At 44.9% G+C, this 20904-nt stretch overlaps 1 protein-coding gene across 1 annotated transcript in view; it reads left to right on the top strand.

Annotated features, from left to right (window-relative positions):
* Window positions 1–306: 306 nt before the first annotated feature.
* The window catches only part of rbpjb (recombination signal binding protein for immunoglobulin kappa J region b), a 54783-nt gene continuing 34185 nt past the window's right edge, over window positions 307–20904 (top strand). Inside the window, exon 1 of the mRNA XM_083992997.1 lies at window positions 307–491. Within this exon, the coding sequence (XP_083849123.1) occupies window positions 472–491 (20 nt within the window). The 5' untranslated portion in view covers window positions 307–471. The remainder of the gene's footprint in view (window positions 492–20904) is intronic.

The following is a 20904-nucleotide window of genomic DNA, read 5'->3' on the forward strand; positions in this document are numbered from 1 at the left end:
CCCCTCCTCTCCCCGCACCAAAACCTATCTGTGCTGTTATTTATTACCCGGTAAACACGTGGGAATAGTATTTCAGCGCCACATGATAAACAACCACTCTACTTTACGCACGTCTCGCGATAGGGGACGCTCCCTCTGTGCTCGCCTATTGTGAGAGTTTTCCAACTCTCGCGCGATTTGCGAAGTTTCCCACGCCTGTTGTTGTGGCGTCTGCCCTTTTCGCTCTCTCTCTCTCTCCCTCCCTCTCTGTCTCTCTCTCTCTCCCTCTCTCTCTCTGTGTTGCTGTTACCCGCCGCCGCCGCCGCCTCCCCCTTTTTTTCTGTCTTCCTCACCCACCCCCTTTCTCTCCGTCTCCCTCGTCCCTACACCTCCAGTCTGCTCGCTGTTGTCTCGGCGGATTGTTGGGCTGTGTGTGGGGAGAGAGAGAAAGGATATCGCGAGTATTGGAGTTTTGGTGAGAGTTTGTGGAAGATGGCGCCTGTTGTGACAGGGTGAGTCTGAGATTCGGGGCTGGCAGTTTGGGGGGGGAGCGGAGTAGTTTAACACAATACAAGTTAATGCTATGAAAATGCTTGTATTATTTTATTTTCCTCTCTGTGTTTTAACCTGGGTACATTTCAGTGTTTTGCCACCACTGCTCTAGTCGCTACAAGTCCTATCTTTGTCTTTGTCTCAGTGTGTTTGCGTGCGAGTGAGTGTATGCGTGTGTGTGTGTGTGTGTGTGTGTGTGTGAGTGTGTCTTTTTTCTCTCTTTGCCCAGTTAACGTTTCTTGCGCGAGCTGACTGTTGCTGCTGCAGTGTTCTGTGCGCGAGCCCCAGCAAAGCGATACTACGTCACCCTCGGTGGTCTCGCTCTGCTTTCTCCTAGACAACGGGGCGAGAGCTGGTAGCTAACAGGCTAGCCAGGCAGCGAGCCCCAAACACACACACACACCACCGAGGCATGTTTTCGAAAACAATTTAATGCTCATATGTACCCCCCTCCTCTCTTTCTTTCTTTCTCTCTCTTCTCCTCCTCCTCTCCACCACCACTTCTACCTCCACCACCACCTCTGTCCGCCTCGCTGCCGCTGAAACCACTCGGTTAGCCGGGGCAAGCACGTTTACGTACGGGGCTCGTTTGATTCATGACTTAAAAACTGAGCTAGCTGTCCGATAATGGACGTCCGTCTGAGCTAGCGATATCTGACTTGAAACACGTTGCGGCGGCTTTGTGAGCAAAGCAAGGCGAAGGCATGATTCCCCCTCGTCTTTCTGTCCTATCCATGTGTTTATTTATTTAATATAATCTTGACCGCATTTGTGAGACAGTTTTTGCCTCATACACACACACGCTGCGTGCTCGCTGTAAATACTGCCACACACACACACACACACACACACACACACACACACACACACACACACACACGCTGAAAGTAACTGCAGCTCCATAAGTAACGCAAATACTATTTTGCTACATAAACAAACAGCGATCCGCCTCTGACCTCTGTGAACGCTTGGCTAATTGAAAAGCCCTCATCCTATAACATAAGTGGCTATCCGTGGATGTGGATGTGCATGTGGAGGAGTGCATCTAAGGACAAAATTCACGATAAACACCCGCAGCCATGTGTGCTTAACCCTATCCTATCTTCACCTAAAGATGATCCAGACCTTTTTTTTTAGTTTGCCCCAAGCCATTGATTTAGTTTCTCGTGATCAGTCTCCACATAAAAGACTATATGACTTTTTGCTGGCGGTGATTGAACTTGACATTATTTTCCCTGATGTCTGCACTGTTATTCTTTGTCAAATTCAATTGCATTGTCTAACCTTTAGAAATATCATTATAGCTTCTGCCCTTCCACTGATTGCATCAGATGTGTTTGTGATATGTGGCGGACAAAAGCTTTAAATGTTTGTATTTTGAAACTCTCTTGAATCGATTGTTAGACAATGTTATTGGTGTATTTTATTTCCTATTAAAATTGTGGCATCAGTTATGCGATCATATTATTTAAAATATAAAAGGATATTTCCTTGACCAAGTGTCGTGTTCATAGGAGTCTGTTGTTTTTTTTCTGCTTTGGTCAGTCTGTGAAATAAACCCTGATTAAAATTATTTGCCGACACATGAGCCAGACACAAATCTATTTTTTTTTTTTCCTTTTTGCATTGCTTGGGCAGTAATCCCCACAGACAGCTCAGTGGGTGACAGACATTTGCTGGGCTTGTTGGAAGTGTGTGTGGTGGTGGGAGAAGGGGAGGTGGATTTGGAGAGGGGGGGCGGTTTACTGTGCATGTTCATTTGGGGCTTTCCAACAGACCTGAACTGATTTCAGTTGGGAGGAGGAGGGTTATAGGGGGAGGAGGCAGAGGGAGGGGCAAGTAAGAGGGCAGGCGGGTCAGGTCTGGGTGGCTGGCCACCTGTCCAGATGATATCTCCAGATTCATGTGTGTTTTGCGCGAGTGGGGGTCAGCGTGCAAGAGGAAGATGGGGTGGTGGGTGGGTGCGTGCGTGCGTGCTTGGGGCGAGGGAGGTTTAACAGAAAATTAAAGCGCCATACGGGCTCTTTTCCAGCCTATCGTAGGCCATGTACACAATAACGGTCGGAGCCATCAGAGAGGCTGACCACAGCCCCCGTGCCCCCATGGTTTTGGCTTTATGCAGGGAGGGGCTCCTCATCCACAGGGCTTCTTAATGGTATTATGACTCTGCTCTAATAGTATAACAGGGATGCTGTAGTTTTTATGTTCTGTTATTGAATAGTTAATTGTAGCACTGACTTCACTGTCTCTGTGATTAATGTTGTGGGACTCTGGGTTTTTAGACTTTTGATATATGGGCTGTGTTTCTGGTTTGTTGTTGCTGTGTTGTATGTCTTTCTGCATAAATGTGTTCGCTGCTGGAAAGCTATTTATCAATAAACAGTGGAAGCTCTTTGGGTGAACATTATCCTAGCTTTCTGCTTGATACAGGAAGTGCAGCTCTGCGGGGGTAGTTACTAATTAATTAGAACATTTACAGTGAACTTTTGTTTTGACGGATCAACCGCATTTCCCAGCGTAGACAATTTAGTTTAATGTGCTACTACTCTTGTAATCGCCACAGAGCTGGCGCTTTCATCTCGGACTGGTGAACTCATGACACACAATCCAAAATCTATATTTCACGTAGCAAACAGTCGGCCGCTGCCTGAATGTTTGAACAATGGCCAGGAACAGTTTGTGTTTTTGCTCGTTTCATGACGAAGAGCGGCTGCTCGGCATGAATTAGTGTTTACAGTGGACTTCATCGCCGTTAATAAAGTGGTCTTTGTTGAGGTTTTCTTGCAACATCTCAAGAACATCTGGTCACATGAGAGGACATTCTTTCAAACCAAACATACATTATATTATTATAAACAGTGTAGAGACCTGAATTCTGTTATTTTCCTTGTGGACTCATTTAGCCAGACTGCTCGTTTTGTTTTGCTTACAATGACATAAAACATCGTCACCGATTCATTTTCTATCAGTCGTCTAATTGTCCCAGCTCTAGGCGACACGGCCTTGTTGCTGTGCACCTGTTTTGTTGTTGGATGCAGTCTAAACACGTGCGAAGGGAAACCCCCTGTCGTTCACCGCAGTACACAGATCTCCCTATTGCCACGAGCAAGGTACTGTACTCAGAGCAGTGTAGGTTGCAACTATGATTCAAATCAGCAAAAACATCATCATCATCATCGGTTCAGTTCAGTTCAGTTCAGACATCGCTATTCATCCCGCAGGGTGCAATTAATGTGTAGCTTTCCCATTGCACATTCGCTCAAACATCAGACAGTCAAAACGAGCTGTCAAGAAAACATTAAGAGCTCGGCACGGAGGGAGGAGTCAAGAACTACATAAATACGTAGGAAGCAAGATGAGATAAAACAAATAAGGTAAAAGCAGATGATGTAGAAGCAATAAATGAAAAACAATCATTGTTGTCAGCCTTTATGTAAGTAGTGCAGTGTTGCTTTCCGAACTTTTCCTCTGAACCTGGTGGAGATAGCTCAGAGAGCAGCCCTTTTTCACCTGGGATGATACAAGCATGAATCACTTATTTCAACACTGCCCTGCCTTCGCTGTGCCCCCGAGGGACAGGATTCCTTTTAGTCCAACCCCCTCCATCCCTCTGCCAAAAAAAAAAAAAAAAAACAGGAACGATGGAGCCTTTCAGGCCAAAAGCCAAGCGTCTCTGTGCTGCTGTAATGATACTACTGAGCCTTTCTTTGAGACACAAACCTTGTGCTCTTGTATTTGTTAGCATGAGCGTGTGGTTTGAGCTCTGCGGCTGTGTTGCTGCTGATCAAGTGAGTGTGTGTATCTGTGTGTGTGTGTGAGTGTGCCTAGACATAAAAGTTGATCTGTGTGTTTATGCGTGTGTGTGTGTGTGTGTGTGTGTGTGTGTGTGCGTGTGCGTGCATCCATTCCCCAGGGTCCTCTCCTCTTCCCTGCTTCCCTTTATGAAAGGAGAGGTTCAGAGAGAGCAGCAGATGTCGAAGCCCTGACCTTTATGGTGGCAAAAGCTTAGGCTAGAGTTAAAAGACAAGCCGAGTTGCCCCCACCCCCAACCCCCACCAAGACCCTCAAAGCAGCCGCCCCATGTCCACACATACACACACACACACACACACACACACGCACAGTCGCACACAGTCTGCTACCTTTAGCTGCAACACTGATGGATAGGTTAACGACGGAGATGATACAAGCTACCTGATCCGTGTGTCACCTCAGGATCCCGCAGCCCCTTCCAAAAGCTGCCCCGATATCCACCCAGAGCTGTGAAAATCTTCAAAGTGTGTGGCGTGTGTGGAGGTGGGGAGGTGGGGGGTGGTGGGGGGTAGCTGTACAGAAGTCACAGGCAAAGCACCAAAGCGAATGTGCCACCGCCAGACATCTTTAGGGGGGGATTTATTCCCATTCGTACAGTAGCCTATTGTTTTGGAAGTTCATGCATATCCATTACTTCACATGATTGAAATATCCCCCGAAGCCTATAGTTTCATTCAGGGTTCAGATTCAACTTGTTTGGTCGGGCGATGATGGGCCTCTTAAAGCAACACACGCCCTTAGTTGACTCAGTGTCTTCGCTCTCTTGTTTCCCTATTCAGCCTGTTTGTGTGTGTGTGTCTCTCTCTCTCTATTTCTCTCTGTCTTGTCTCAGGGGAACAACCACAGGAGACACCCAGGGGGATAGAAACGCACATTTTTGCGTAATTTGGCTTGGACCGGCGCCAGTTTGGCACTCCTTGTTCTTGGTCGTCAGCCATGTGCTCGAAAAAGCGTTGCAGATATATACCAATGTCCCCTGACTGCGCTTCTGCTTCCCCTCACTGCAAGCGAGCTCTCTTTTATCGATGATGCATTTTAGTTAGTGACCTTTTCTCGTGCAGAGAGAAAGAGAAAGAAGGAGGGGGGTGCGTTACCTAATTTCTCCCAGGCTGGGGGCCTGATAAGGGGCAGGAGGGGGGGGGGTCAGATGTCTCGTTCAACAGCCGCGACAAGGGGCCGTTTATTTACTTGTGCAAGGGCTTGGAATGCATCAGTCTGAGGTCATACTTTTTTAATCTCGGGGCTCGTCCCAAAAAAACGTTGCTGCCGGCCGCCGCCGCCGCTGCTGTTTGCCTCGGAGAGGATGGGACGGAACATTCTGATGTAAATCTAAAGCCAGTGTGGTTTTGAAAACAGCCTTGGCGTCATGTTTGATAGAGGCCCAAGTCCTCTCTCTCTCTCTCTCTCTCTGTGTTGTTGTTGGCACCGGCCCGCACCGCTTAGCTAAGACAAGGAGAGAGAGAGAGAGACAGAAAGCTAACACGAGGCAAAACGCGACAGGCGGAGGAAGTACGTACCTCTCCGCTGACTCTTGTTTTGGAGCGGCTCGTTGCTCCCCCCCCCTCCCTCCACCACCACTCTCTCTTTCTCTCTCTTCTCTCCCTCTTCCAAGAGTATTTCCCTCGGCCCTGCCGTTCGTTCGCCTTTTCCCTGCCCCCTGTTCTTTTTTTTTTTTCTTTCTTTTTTGCTGTTTGTAGTGATTACAGCTTTCGCCAAGGGAACGGTGGTTTTCTACTGTGTCAGCACTATTTTGCCCCCACTGTCCCCTCCACATTCAGGATGTTTCATTCAGAAAACACAAGCTGATACCCCCCCTCCACCTCCCCCTCCACCCTGTTTGACTCCTGTTTGCTTTCATTCAACTCCACCGCCACAAACTCTCACCTACTTCCTATGTTGCAGCAGCTGAAATCAAGAGGAAAACATATTAAACAGAGCGCCTATTGACTTGCGTGTGTTTGTTCCACTCTCCCTTTTTGTTTGTCTTTATGTAAAACAAAAAAAACAAAAAAAACAAAAAAGTCCTCGGGGATCACAGAGGGGGATCTGTATTTTGAAGCTGTCTTTTTTTTTTTCAAATCGGAGACTCATGCCAGGCCTCTGATACACTGCACACAAGTAGAAATTGCTGCTGTAAGCTTTTAGGCGAATCCACCAGAGAGCCGCGCTTATGAAGGAAGAAAAAAAAAAAGCTTTATTTTCTTATTCTATTGGCCCAGATAATTGCCTTGTTATTCTCAGCTGTGGCAGCGGGGAGCTCAGAAGCATTGTTCACGTCTCTCTCGCTCTTGTCTGTTCTCTCTCTCTCTTGACAACCACACCGGAGCTGGTTCATCCATCCATTCAGAGGAAGAGGGGTTTACAAATATATACACAGGATCTCCCCATGTTGGGAAAGCCCCCTAACAACGCCGCCACCGCCACCTCCCACAGCTGTAAGCAACTGCCACTATTGCTGTGTGTTAGATAAGGAGGGAGTGGCAGGCAGTCAGCCAGCAGTAGCCCATTCCTGAAAGAAATGTTGTTGTAGCCTTGGGACTGTTAGTGGCATCACATAAAGGCTGCTGATAGTCGCAAAGTAGTTTCGTCTCAACCCCCACCCACCCTCCCTCCCACCCTCCCTCCATCCGCTTTAGGTAAACGGCTGCTGCTGATTGATCCTCGCAAGGCTTTGAATTGACGTTTTTACAGCACTGTCCTATTGACTCTGAAGGCTCTGTCGTACAGATTCTGTATGATATTCGTCTCTTCGTGCAAGTCGCTCAGCTTATTTTCTTGGAGTAAAGTTTGTATCTTCACCGCGCTCCAAAACCTTGCAGTGTGTGACGTTCATGTGCATCTTTTTAATGTTTTCAAACCCAAAAACAAAGAAAAAACAGGGCTCCAGACTAACTTTTTTCACTAGGAGTACAGTGGCAAGCAGAAAATGTAGGGACATACACTGTTAATCGACCTACAAAGCAAATATTCACATTTTCTTTTCATTCATGAACCTCACACAACTTGTCTTGCTACCTCTAAAGATGGATTCCTGATTCTTTGAGTTGCCAAGTCAGTGTTTAAAAAAGAAAAAGACAAATTTACTGGTGGCACGAGATTTACTTGCACTGTCTCAAATTTTAGGGGCAGTCTGAGCCCTGAGGAAAAAAAGAAATGCTGCATATCGGCTCATGATTCCTGCAAGCCAACCTCCAGGGACATCACTGCTGGCGTTTGCCCAGACAAGTGATAGCAGCCCTGCGGATACAAGCAGCCCCCTCCGCCTCCCCACGTACACACCCACCAACCCACTGCCTTTCTGTAAGAGAGAGAGAGAGAGAGAGAGAGAAAGGGAACAAGAAGGGCACCAGAAGGAGTTATCAAGTGTCGGGAAGATATTCAAGGAAGGGAACAGAGCGCGAGGTTCCAGGAAAGGCAAAGTGTTATCTCCCAAATGTTTCTCCGCATTGTCTGGTTGTTTAACTAAGGCTGCCGGAGAGTTTCACAGAAGAATCCGCCTGGTGGCATTCCTGTGGCCGTTGACGTCAGGAGGTTTTGGCCTTTTGCTTTAGAATCACAATGAAGTAATAGATGTGTGTCATTTTGTGGAACAGTCCGATTGATTGTGGTCGAGCAAAAACAATGCTTTATGTTTTTTTTTCTCCTCAATCCTTGAAGTAGGGGGGTTTGCTCATGTTGCGGCGGCCGATCATGGTCGCACTTGTGGCTGCAGCCCGATGTTCTCCACCGTTGCCATCGTGTTGGACGCACTGCCGAAGAATGTACGTGAGGTTTCACATGAGCTCATGCAAGGAAACTGGCTAACTGGCTTTTTTTTTTTTTTTTTTCATATCCAATGGTTTATCCTGAGAAGTCACCAGCAAAGTTTGTCTATTTATCACCCCGGTGGATTTATTAGAAATGGACCTCAAATATTCTAACCTCATCCCCAACTCGCCAAAGTGTCTGCTAGATGAATGAACGTGGCTTTTACTTTAACTTCAGGGCTCATTATTCACCAAGCTGCAGGAAAACCTTTGGGTTTCATGGCAAATCAGTGTGTGCATTAGGGCTGACCGATGAATCTTATTTTCATCGTCGTCACAATGTCAAGATGCACGATAAACACATCGCAAAAGGTTACCTGTAATGCGATGAGTAAGCTTTATTTACAGGCGCACTCATACACCTCACGCCTGTAACCTGAGCTACATCGCTAACCATAACGTAATGTAACGAACCAACAATAATGGCAGACCTCCGTCGGGTCCCTTGGATATCGTGCCTGAAATGCGTCCACACGGCTGTGATCGGCATACTTGTTCGGGCGACGACTTCCCGCGTGCAGTCGACTTGTATTATAATGTTTGGAGTTTGTTTACAGCGTGCAAGCTTTCCAGGGTGCAACCACACTATACCCGACCAAATCGTGGAGTGTCGTGTCGCTTCCTTTGAGAATACATTGGGATGCACCGTCAGTAGGGCTGCCACAAACGATTATTTTGATAGTCGACTAGTCACCGACTATTTTTTTCGATTAGTCGACTAATCGGATCATACGTAAATTGAATGTAAAACATACAGTTTATCGCACCAGCATGCAGCTGCTCTCATATAACCATAGCTTTCAGCTTGAAGTGTTTAAGGTATGCTAACTAAAAATAAAGACAATTAAGATGATAGTTCATTAAACTTTTAATGAAATATGCAGCTTTAACTGTAGCATAAAGTGCAAACAGCTGAGTAAAATAAGGATAAGGCACTGGCCTAAACAACACCAAAATAAATACTTAAAGGTTTTTTAGGTTTTTCTTTCCTTCATTTGTCTCTGGCATTAAACATAGCTACATTTAAATAAAATGAGGTAGACACCTGAAACTAAGGAATTATTCACAATAATAAAGTTTTGGTAGGCCTATCATTCAAATATAACTTGTGCTCAGTGTAAATAATAGTCGTTCTGTTAAAAAAAAAAATTGAATAGTTTATAAGAAGAAATGTAATGTTCCCTTTTTACTGTCACAGAAGGAGAAACATGGAAAGACTCCACCAGAAAGTTCTGTGTGAAACTCTGTCAAATGAAAACAAGTGAAACTGAGGTGCAGCTCAAACTCTGCACGGTGTGGACTGTGATGAGAAGCTACCGGAAAATATTGACGTAGATTTACGCCGGGAGAGAATACTTCCTCGTTAAGATGAGCGCTCATTACGTGACGAGGACCGCTGTGACCGGACGCGGTAACGTTCCAATAAGTCCGCGGTTTTATTTTTAAATGACGAACGGCTGTTTTTCAGTCCGTGATTTAAAACGGTGGAGCGGCGGTACCGCTCCTGGTATCACTTCTCATTTAAAATGACAGAGAGAGAGAGAGAGAGAGAGAGAGAGAGAGAGAGGGAGGAGCGGTGGCGGTGGCGGCGGCGGGGGGCGGAGGGTGGGGGGCTACACCGGTGCCGCTTGATGACGGACAAGACAGGTAGAGAGAGAACACATGTACTAACTCACCTTGAGTGAGTGAGTGAGTGAGTGCTCGTGTGTGTGTGGTGGGCGGCTGCAGCGGCGGGTGCGTGTGTGGAAGGTGCCGCAGCAGTTTTGAGAGAAAAACTAAGTTAAAAAAAAAACAAACAAAAAACGACGCATCGACTATTAAATTAGTTGTCGACGATTTTAATAGTCAACGTAGTCGTGACTAGTCGACTAATCGTGGCAGCCCTAACCGTCAGCGCAGCAAAGACGACGCCCGACGGCGCATCCCAATGTATTCTCAATGGGAGCGACACGACACTCCGCGATTTGGTCGGTTATAGTGTGGCTGCACCTTTACAGTGCCACTACAGGCCTGGCATATGTACTACAGCGTATTGAATAGTTCTCAGAAAGACACAGGAACTGTATGGTTAACATGTCTATAGGCAATTGAATCAAGTCAACTGGACTTGAAGACGTTTCGCCCCTTATCCAAGTGGCTTCATTCAGTTGATTTCATTCAATTTCCTAGAGATGCCTTTTACCAAATTGTCTAAAATACCATTTTTACCGCCTGACAAATGAGAATTTACACAGATATGGTTAATATGCACACCTTGATTTATCGCAGGCCATATCGTCATCTCAGTACTGAACAGTGTCATCTCAGATCGGACATTTCGCCGATATCGTGCAGGCGTAGTGGGTGCATATTTGAGATTTTGGGAAATCATCTCATGTTTACCACCTCAAGGACAGTAGTAGACTATTTTGGAAAGATAGGGTGTTTTGAAGAGGAACAAGTAGCAGGAACAACAACCCTCCTCCCACCCTCCCGTCCTCTCTTCCCCATCGTGACAACAACACTGAAACCAGACAGCAGTCTTGTGCTGGCAAAGTCATTGCTAAACTGCACACACACACACTCAAACACTCGCACACACACACACACACACACACACACACTCGAGCTTGCCGCCGCGGTCTCTACATTCGGTTTGGTTTGTTGAGGATCATCTCACAGCATGTGGGCTAAAGGTCGTGTCTCGCTCTCCCTCTCTCTGTCTCTGCCAGGAATTCTATTTTTTTTTCTCTTGATGCAGCGCTCTCAGTCCTCGGGGTGGTTTTTGAGGCAAGGGCAGGGCAAGACCAGTGGTTAGTTTGCCGGAGCTGACAGATGTCCAGAGAGACCGGGCTTTATTTTGGACAGTCCTATCCCTATGAAAAAAAAAAGAATAAAAAAGACATGTAGACTGGATAGATAGAAGCTCGTGGCCTTTAGAAAATCAAATGCCAGCCATTTTGATATTTGATTTTGTTTTGAGCAAAATAACAAAATACTATTATTTCCAGCTCCTGCTTTGCTTTTCTTTGTTTTGCCTTTTAGTGAATCATTATTTTGGTGTTTTATATATATTTCTCATGGTTAGAGCTCGTATTGATTTTTTTTCTTCAGACATTTTGTAAACCAGACAGCCCAATACATGAGAAAATCCAAATCTGCCGATTGATTATTTTGAATGAGACGGCAGATTAATCAATAAGTGTTCATGAGCTGCAGCCGTACACCGCTGCCTCTGTTGGTAATGAGTCTGTTACACTCTGGCTTGTGTTGATGGAGTTAATTTTCTTGCCAAAATTGAACAATGTATGCATATCTGTTGTTAAAACCCTTGGTGTGACCACATGTGAGTGCAAACCAAAGCTTTTGATGTTTCAGCCAAAAGGCCAGTCAGATGGTTTTATTACCACCAGGGAAGAAAGTTCCTATTTTCTAACAGCCCCCTCTTTCCAAAAAAAAGAAAAAGAAACATTCAGTATTCACTACAGTCGTGCTATAAAACACCTGACTGCTGCGAGGTTGTCGTTGGCTTCAGTGAGGAACGCTGACACCTCTGGGTTGTTTTAGCTTCGGTTAATCAAGACAAAATTACAGAGGCTTTTCTGTGAAGTGTGATTAATGGCTGGTTGAGAGATAAATGAGAATGAAACTCAGTAAGAAGGCAACACAGTGGCACAGTTAGTAATAGGGTCTTTCCACTTCTGTGGTGGTCGACGTCAGCGACTCCACGCTACAAGCCTTTTCCTGAATCTATATGAAGTCTAGTTTCACTTTGGTGCTCTTGTTTCAGCATTGACAAATTGTTAAATCACAGCTAACACCAATCATGTCCCACTGAAAGATTTCCACTGGTGAGCTGCTTTTATTGTGAAGGGTGAAAGCGATACGAAAAGCAACGTGTTAGTCTCAGAGTTAGCAGGTGAACCAGTCGCTGTATGATGCAGTGGAAAAGCCAGCACATCTGAACTGATTGTGGCCCCTCATGGCACCAAGGCCCAACTCCTCACAGTGGAAAAAGCCAATAAGACAAACCCCCCCCCCCCTCCCGACAAGGAGACCTGTGATGGCAAACACCTGCCCCCCCACTGGAGCGCCGAAACCCCACAAGCTCCATTGTGGTCTAGGCTGAAGACTGGAGGGCCATACTAACTTATTGTATACATATGTGTGTTTTTACTAGCGCTGGGTTTAAAAAATTGATTTTCGGATTCATATCGATCTTCATTTACAAGATCCGATATCGATTAATAAAATCCTTACATCGATCTTATATCGCACGCCGTTTCCTATTTCCTGTTAAAGCAGTTGCACTTTTAACAACATTATTTTAATATTGCACCAGGTTAGAGGGTTCCATCTTTGTACAATTTGCAGCATTAGTTCTGTGAAAATCTCATTCTTATCCAAGCAAAACTGGTATTGAATCCAAAATATCTCTGAATGAATCAATATTAGGGCTGGGTATCGCTCCTGATTTAGTTCTTTTTTTTTTTTTTTAAGTATATTTTTTGGCCTTTTGCCTTTATTTGATAGCAATAGTGAGATAGACAGGAAAGGGGGAGGCAGAGAGAGGGGGAATGAAATGCAGGAAAGGTCTGCCCAACACGGGAGTTGAACCAGGGACGCCTGCGTTGAGGACTGTAGCCTCTACATGGGGCGGCCGCTTTAACCACTGCACCACGCACCGCCCCAGTTCAGACAGCTTTATTAGTCCCCGGGGGGCAATTCAGTTCAAGCAGTTCTGGCGTTAAAAAAAACAAACACAAACAACTTTACTGAATTGATTTGATTCCAATTCACCAGGTCCCGATCCAATTAGATATTGATTCATTTGAGATATTCCAGTTTTAATACCAATTTGCTTGTTTATGAAAGAAATTTTCACAAAACAAATGTTGCAAATTGTACAAAGATGGAACCTCTCGAACTAACTCTAACTCTCTGGTGTTTTATTAAAATCATTCATGTTTATATTAAATTGACTGAAAAAGCAGTTACATTAATGCACATTTATTTAAACCAACCCACTCCACTCCACAGTGCAACAGGGTTCATTAAAAGATGGATCTAAGGATTTTATGAATCGATATCCAATCTTTCAAATGAAGATCGATATAAATCGGAAAATCTATTTTTTTAAACCCAGCCCTAATCAATATAATATCAAATCAAATCGGGACCTTGTGAATTGGAATCGAGTTTTAACCACTCAGATGCTCCAGGTTCAGGTTTATCAGCGCAGCCCAATCAGATTTAGATAGTGAGCCACCACAGCAGCCCCGTGCGGTTCCACCACCGCTATCTGCTCCCTCCCCGGCTGTCGGCTGCTCTGCACAAGAGGCAACGAGCTTCAGCGGTGGTGGTGCTGCTGCTGCTGTGGTCGATCTCGACTCTTTACAATCCTTCCTTCGCCGCCGCCCCCCCTCCGGGTTCCCGCTGCAGCATTGAGTCATCAGCTCGGAGGAGAGGGGAGCGAGAAAGGGTGGTTCACTCAGGGTTCAAGGCTCCCTCTCCTCGTCCCCTCTCTTCTCATTCCTGACAGCTTCCCTCAAGCACATGACCTGTCTCAACCCCTAAACCCCAGCCGATCCTGCGTGGCTCTTCGGCTACAGTCACACTTGTCACTTCACTGCAGCTTTTTTTGATCACGATTGTCTAATTTGGTGAGATCACATTGCAGGATGTCTTTTGCACGTCTTTCTTTTTTTACTCCGTCTTACTCCCGTGGCTGGATTTACTTAAAATGGCTTTGTGCTTTCTTCTTTTTCTTTTTTTCTTTTGTCTTTTTCTGCACTGCTTCATTAGCGAGCGCAGACCTGACATCACTGTGTGCCGTTGAAGATATTTCCATTTCCACCAGGTACTTTTTAGTTTGATTGGTCTTAAAAGGAAATACTGTTGTGGTTGGATTTCGACCCAATTATACGTATGTGTTTCCAGTCCAATATAAACTCACCGCTTCCACTTTTGCAACCTCAGACATATTTTAACACAACCTCACAAGATAGGACGGTAAAAGTCATGTTGACTTAAGACGTGTTAGCGCAACCGTTCGGGGCGCACACAGTTTTACCGCAATAGATTTCCTCAAATTAAACACCAAATTTAAATAGGATATCGAAAGTTTCTGCAGGTGACGAAAGACGAATTAAGTGGAAAATGTTTTTATTTGCACACGAACCACACGGTTGTTGTTTTTCTGGCTATATTTGGTTTTGTGCTGAGAACAGGATCTTCAGCTGTCTTGTCTGTATAACCTGCCCGAGGTGTGATAATGAGGTGCTGAACTGTTTCCTCTATCATCTATCTGCCTGAACAGAGAGCAACAAGCCCACTCATGAATTTTTTTCTACCAAAACCTTCTTTATCCTCGACCAGTTTCCTTTTTTCTTTCTCCCTCGCGACCCAGAGCTCAAGCTCCATCAGACCTGAGTGAAGTGGTTTAACCTTGTGTTCAGTTATAGCACGCTCGCTATCGAATTTTTCTTTTCTTACTCTTCTTTTTTTTTCTTTTTTTTTGTTGAAATTGAGGCACATGAGTTCAGGGATGACATCTTTGTAGGCCCACTGTGACTGGTCAGAAGTCTTAATTTAGGACACATGTTATCTGAGGACTGAATGGAGCCAGGTGGCAGGCTGTATAGAGAAAACAGAGTCAGTGCTGCGGGATTCACAAAAGGAGGCTTCATTAAAGATAAAGCAAGCATCAAGTGTGTGTGTGTGCGTGTGTGCAAGTCCAGGTTGGCTCCACCACAGCGCACACTGGAAACTTCATTACTTCGTGTTCAGGACATATTATATGTGCACAAGTAATGGAGTATGCACTTGCTCAGTATGTTCCAGCCACCGCGCCAGATTACACTCGTTAATGTGTACAGCAAGTGAGTGTACGTCTAGATGTCTATTTGATTGTGCGCCAGGCCAAGAGGAGTTTTTTTTTTTTAAGAAAGTCTGTCCATATGGAGCATTGATGTTGGGAGAGTGCGGTCAAGAGGGAGCGAGATGGAGGGAAGGAAAATGAAAGGAGAGAGGAGAGAGAGGGAGAGAATGAGGAGGCCTTTTCTTTGGCTTTTCCACCTCTGTCATTAAGCTCTCCCATGTCAAAGACAGATGGAGCTGGTGCCCTGTGTGTATAGTGTGTATTTATGCATGCGTGTGTGTATGCAGGCACTTGCAGACTGATGTGACCCACCCAACTCAACACACACACACACACACACACCCACCCACACACAGCATTGAGCCCTGCCCTTGATTCTGCCCCCAACGGGGCGTCTCAGGGCAGCTACCAGACCTCTGCCATCTGCAGTCAGTCAGTCAGTCAGTCAGTCAGCCTTGAGGGTCGGACAGCTCATCAGCAGTCAGCTAACTTAGTCAACTCCTGCTTGTATCTGCTCATGCAACATTAAACTTTTATTTCTTCTAAAAGATCATTTTCTTGGGCCTTTTTTTTATTTTATTTTAGCGATTCTGATCACATCGCCCCTTCTTTCATTTTCTTTTTTGTTTCATCTTGCCCTTGTCTCATTTCGACTTTCTAAGCCGGCAGCCAGGCTTGGATTAATAATGTGAAGGGGAAATGGCCGAAAGTAGATTTAGGGGAAACGTTCTTAATACACTCATAGAGCGACATGTGACTCACTTTTGTTCCGCGGTTCGCCACGACAACCTCAGAACAGAAAAAATCTGAACGGTTCCTTACATACAGGAGTCAAGCAAGGTCAAATCCACGAATGATGAAATTCCCACTAGTACCAGATTTTCCACTGATGATGTGTGGCAATAACAAGACAATAGATAATCACGGTACTACTACTGCTCATATAAACAAGTGTCCACTTAAGGCACATTGAAATATTGAGGATGGATTATTAATTTAAACTGTTATTAAAGGGTAAAGGGGACATATTATGGAAATATCACTTTTTGAAGGCTCTTTATTGATTTTTGGTGTTTTGTTGGCTTCCGGCCCCCAAAATGTGAGAATTGATGAAAAAAATCTGTAATTTTCAGGCTCCCTATAGGTTGAAATCACAAGTAGAAGGGGCAGGGCGGGGTAAGCAGTAGTTCATTTGCATATTCTTTTACACGTTTATTTAAAGAGCCCCTTATAAATGTACATTTAGCTACATAAAATAAATAACAATAAAATACAATGATACATTTAAAAAGACATTTTCAGCAATGACGGATACATTCAGTACACAAAACAACTTTTCGTCTCACACAGGTCCGAAAACCTGGGAGAAAAAAAAGGGTTTTGAGAGGAGGATTTGAAAATCCCCAGAGTCTCTGAGGACCGGTAAAGGGACCAGCTCTGAAACCAGCTGTTCTGAACAGGGCTGTTTTGAGAGGATGAAAAGAGTTGTGTTGTTTGATCCTTGGGGTATTTTGACAGACATGTCACAGACATGTCTTTAAGACACCTGGGAACTATTTTAATTTGTGGAAAAGGCGCATAATATGTCTCCTTTAAAATGTAGACTGGAGTCGATTTCTGCTGTCCTTCTTCGTGTAAATAATATTTTCTGACAGACAGACAGTTGTGTGCGTGGCTGACCCATAGAAACGCTGTTAACAGGCAGCAGGATCATCGTAGTGACTCTGTCCTCGCTGCTCCTAACTGCCTGCTGCGATTGTTGGCATGCACGGTGGCACATGCCAGGCAGCGGTGCCAAGCACAGAGCGAGCCTCCAACTCCAGCCACGTCTCTCTGCTTTCTCCGTTCCCTCCGGCTCCAAGGCTTTCTGACCGGCCCCCTCGTTCCCCTATTTACGTTTTTTTTTTTTTTTTTTTTTCCCCCTTTCTTTTTCTCATTGTCCCTTTTCGCCCTCCAGCCCCCACCTTGAAACACTTGTCCGGGGTTGACTCAGGATACGAGTTTATTGCCCAAACTTGGCCGCCCTGGCTTGCGACAGCTTTTTCTCAATGATTAAATACGTGCTTGAGAGATGTGTGCGTGATACCCATGCTGCAGGCCACACACAGCATGGCACAGGGCTGCTGAGGAAGTGAGTGTGTATTAAAGGAAAAGGTCTGATGTTTGTGCTTGGCGTGTGTGCATGTGTGTGTGTGTGTTGGGGCTGTGACATCAGTATGCAGGTATTTTTCAATAGGCTGCCAGTGCTAATGTAGCCAGCAGGCTCGAATTTCCAAATTTCTCTCACTTAGCCTGAAGTCCCCTTCACACAAACACATTCAGTTGCTTGGTGAGACATGTTTTTTTTTTTGTGTGTTTTTTTTCTCCACCCCTTTTTGTCTCTGTCTGGTCTTGACGGTTTTTCAACACACGTCACACACAGGTAACTCACAAGGAGGAGCCGAGAAGGTTTTGTTTTTGTGTCTTTTCGATATCGTGCTTATTTTTCTTGGCACGGTGGCGCTGCGTAAGGCCCGAGGGCATGGCCTTTAACAGGTTGGCCTGGCAACACCAGCCCATAAATCCACATCTTTGTCATTGTGTCTGGAAAATCAATTAGCGTGCCGACAGATATCGGCGTAGGATGGGTGCGTCCTTTTGTTTTCATACATAAACATAACTTCTCATGCACCTGAACTGGATGAACTCACCGCTTCAAAGATTGCCATCAATTTTTTGGTTATGAAAATTAGCCGATAACTTTGATTATTGATAGAGAAACGGTTATATAATATAATATCGGATTGTTTTGATTTGGAGGTTAATTTACGCAGACTTTCTAGCTGCTGCTTGAAGATTGTTGATGTTAGCTTTATTCGAGCTGCATTTCAGGAACAAACAAGTTTCAAGTAACGTCGGAGTCATGGTAGAATTTCTTAATCTAAGGCATCGATGAGCAGTGCAGTGTGCAGCGTTGTCTAAATATAAAACTGTCCTCTTCTTCTCTTTCCTGTATCTCTTGTTGTTTCGCTGTGTAAAACTGAGTGAAGCTAGTCTATGGTCAAGAGGCTACACCACAACTCTGCACACAGGGGGGAAAACGTTGAATTTATATCTTAAAATACGGCAGAAAAGCAAAGTGAAAAACATGAGGCAATAGTGAGACTGTCTATTGATTTTCTGCCTGTGTTTGATTATTTAATCATAAGCAACTTCTGGTTTATGTGTTAATTCAGGGCTATAGCACATTTTTGGACATAATTGCACCACAAATGCAACAGTACAATGTACATTGTGGCCAAGTTTCCTCCTTTAAGTCTGTGTATGAGCTCGTTGTTTTCAGATGTGGTTGGAGCAGAGTTCATTCAGTATATTTGGTGTCACCGAGGCGGCCCTCGGCTATGGAGGCCAGTGGAAGCTGCGAGGGAGCGCGGCGTTGATAATAAGGTGTACGGCCACTCGGAGGAGTTGTGATATCTGCTATCAGCCCTCGGGCTGGGAAACCAGACACCTTTTTACAGGCCTAATCCCTCATCCCATCCCTCCTCTTGCTCTCACACTGCTGCTTGTGTGCACTGTCCTGGAGCTCTACTGTATGTGTGTGTGTGAAGGAGGGAGGGAGACAAGTGTGTGTGTGTGTGTGTGTGTTTGTGTGTAAAATCCATACACGTAGTCAGATATGTGGTCTCATATTCACACTCAGAGTGCAGATGACCCACCCCGGGTGACAGACGTGTGAAAAACAGTTTAATTAGGCACGGATTGACACGAACAGCTTTTGAGGTTTCTAACGAGAATGTAATATATTGTGTATAATTATATAAAGTGTTGTTGTAAGAAGGGTGGTATCTGATGAAGAGATAATGAAGATAACGTGGCTCATATATGTTAATCAAAGCGTTTTAAAGGGATAGTTAAACATTTTGGCAAATTGGCCAAAATCGCTATACTTTTAGGAGTAGGTTTGTTATCTTTAATTGTCGGTGCAAGCTATTTTTAGAACGGCGGAGCAGAGCCGCGAGCTGCTCAGAGCTACACTACGGAGACTAATGGGATTTCTTGGTTTGGTTTCCCTCATCAAACTCATCAAATACACAATCCAACAACTCCGAAACGCTCTGGTGGACAAGTTGTGACCTGCACTTTCACCACGCTATGAGATAATAACGGAACGTCACGAGACTGAGTTGTTTTCGAGGCAAATGCAGAGACTGCTTGGTGATTCTAAAAATAGCTTGCACCGACAAATAAAGGTAACAAACCAGGGATTATACCAATTTGCCAAAATGTTGGACTATCCCTTTAACACCATACAAATGTCATTTGTTGAGTTGCCAGATACATAATCTAAATCAGCACCCAGGCTTCTTATATCCAGTTGACAGATTGTGTGTTTGTGCACTTGCTTAAGGACCTAGTGAACTTAAAAATGATTTCTCCATCAGAAGTAAATTACAACATCGTAGGTTATTGTTGATGACGTCACCTCGGCCTTATTTGAACATAGTTTTTTTTTATATTTCCGACGGTCACCACCACCGGCCTCGGCCCTATTTGTGTGTTTGTAGTTTAATCCGTTTCAGGCCGTGTTCATGTGCACGTCGTCGTTGCAGGAGCACACACACTGCCTGCTGGTTGACCCCCAGAGGTCGCCCCCTGACCCCTGACCTTGAGCACATGAATGATGGCGTCTGGCGTCTGTGTGTTGTGTTTCAGTCTCCTGGGAATCACCGGCTCTCTACAGGATAAACGTATGATGTGTGTGTGTGTGTGTGTGTGTGAGATTTTGCCTATCTGCAATCTAGACAAAACATGAAAGTGCTCGGCCAAAGGTGTCACCTATTATCAAGTCCACAGCTTCAGGCTTCAAGTTTGAATTCTGTTGCCAGAATTGTTTTTTTGTTTTTTTTTGTTTTGTTGAGAGTTCAATTCAGAAGCGAGCTCTTTTACTCTTTGCAAATGGAAATGTGAAGTCTTTCACCTCTCACCTGCACTTCCTTTTGGTCGCTCGCATGTTTTGTAATCCAATGCATTTACATTTCGCAAATAGCACGCCCTGCGCGTTCGCTAGAAGTCGCATTTTCTTGAGCAACACAGGAAAGCTCAGTCACCGCTCCATCAGTTTGGATCAGAGCATCAGCTACGGCAAATTTAAAGAACAATCACCTTCAATCCACTTCACACACACTGATACATCTGATACGGCGAGTGAAGCAGTCACCCTCTGTGCCTCTTTCTCAACTTTAGCCTCTAAAAATGGAAACGGGGGGCCTGTAGTTTCTGTGCTGCTGAGGTCAGTGATGTTACAGTGCCTCTGTTGCTGCGAGGGCAGACATTATTTCCTGCACGGTGTCTCTCAGTTCCCATGAAAAGGAGTGGTTCCTGTAGTGTTCTGTGTAGTGCTTGGTATTTAACATCACATCGCGTCTATGGACGGACCAGTTGAAGGATTTACGCTGCTCCATCAGGATGTTGTGGTACTCAACACACACAGCGGCTGTAGATCTCTCTCAGATTTTTCCCAGCACCTTCTTTTTTTTTTTTTTTACAAAAAAAAAAGAAAAAATGTCAAAACTGTGATAAGCCTTGGCTGCTTTGTGTTTTTTTTCCTCTGTGTCTGCTGCTGGCAGTGCACCGTTGATGGTGAAATCAGCACTAGGGAGGTTGTAGAAAAGGGCTCATTAATCTCTCCTTTTAATTATGCAGGGAAAAATTTTAACTTTTGCAATCTTTCAAAGCTATTCTCAGTCCTCCACCGTTATCAGCCACCATCAGTATGAGAAGCAGCGCTTGTATGGATCAGTTACTAGTAGAGATGCATATTTAAAGGGAAAGTCCGGTCAGCAGGCTGTAATAATAATAATACATTTTATTTGGAGGCGCCTTTCAGGTCACCCAAGGTCACCTTACAAAAAA

The sequence above is a fragment of the Trachurus trachurus genome (genome assembly GCF_905171665.1).
Source record: "Trachurus trachurus genome assembly, chromosome: 18".
Classification (NCBI taxonomy): Eukaryota; Metazoa; Chordata; class Actinopteri; order Carangiformes; family Carangidae; genus Trachurus; species Trachurus trachurus.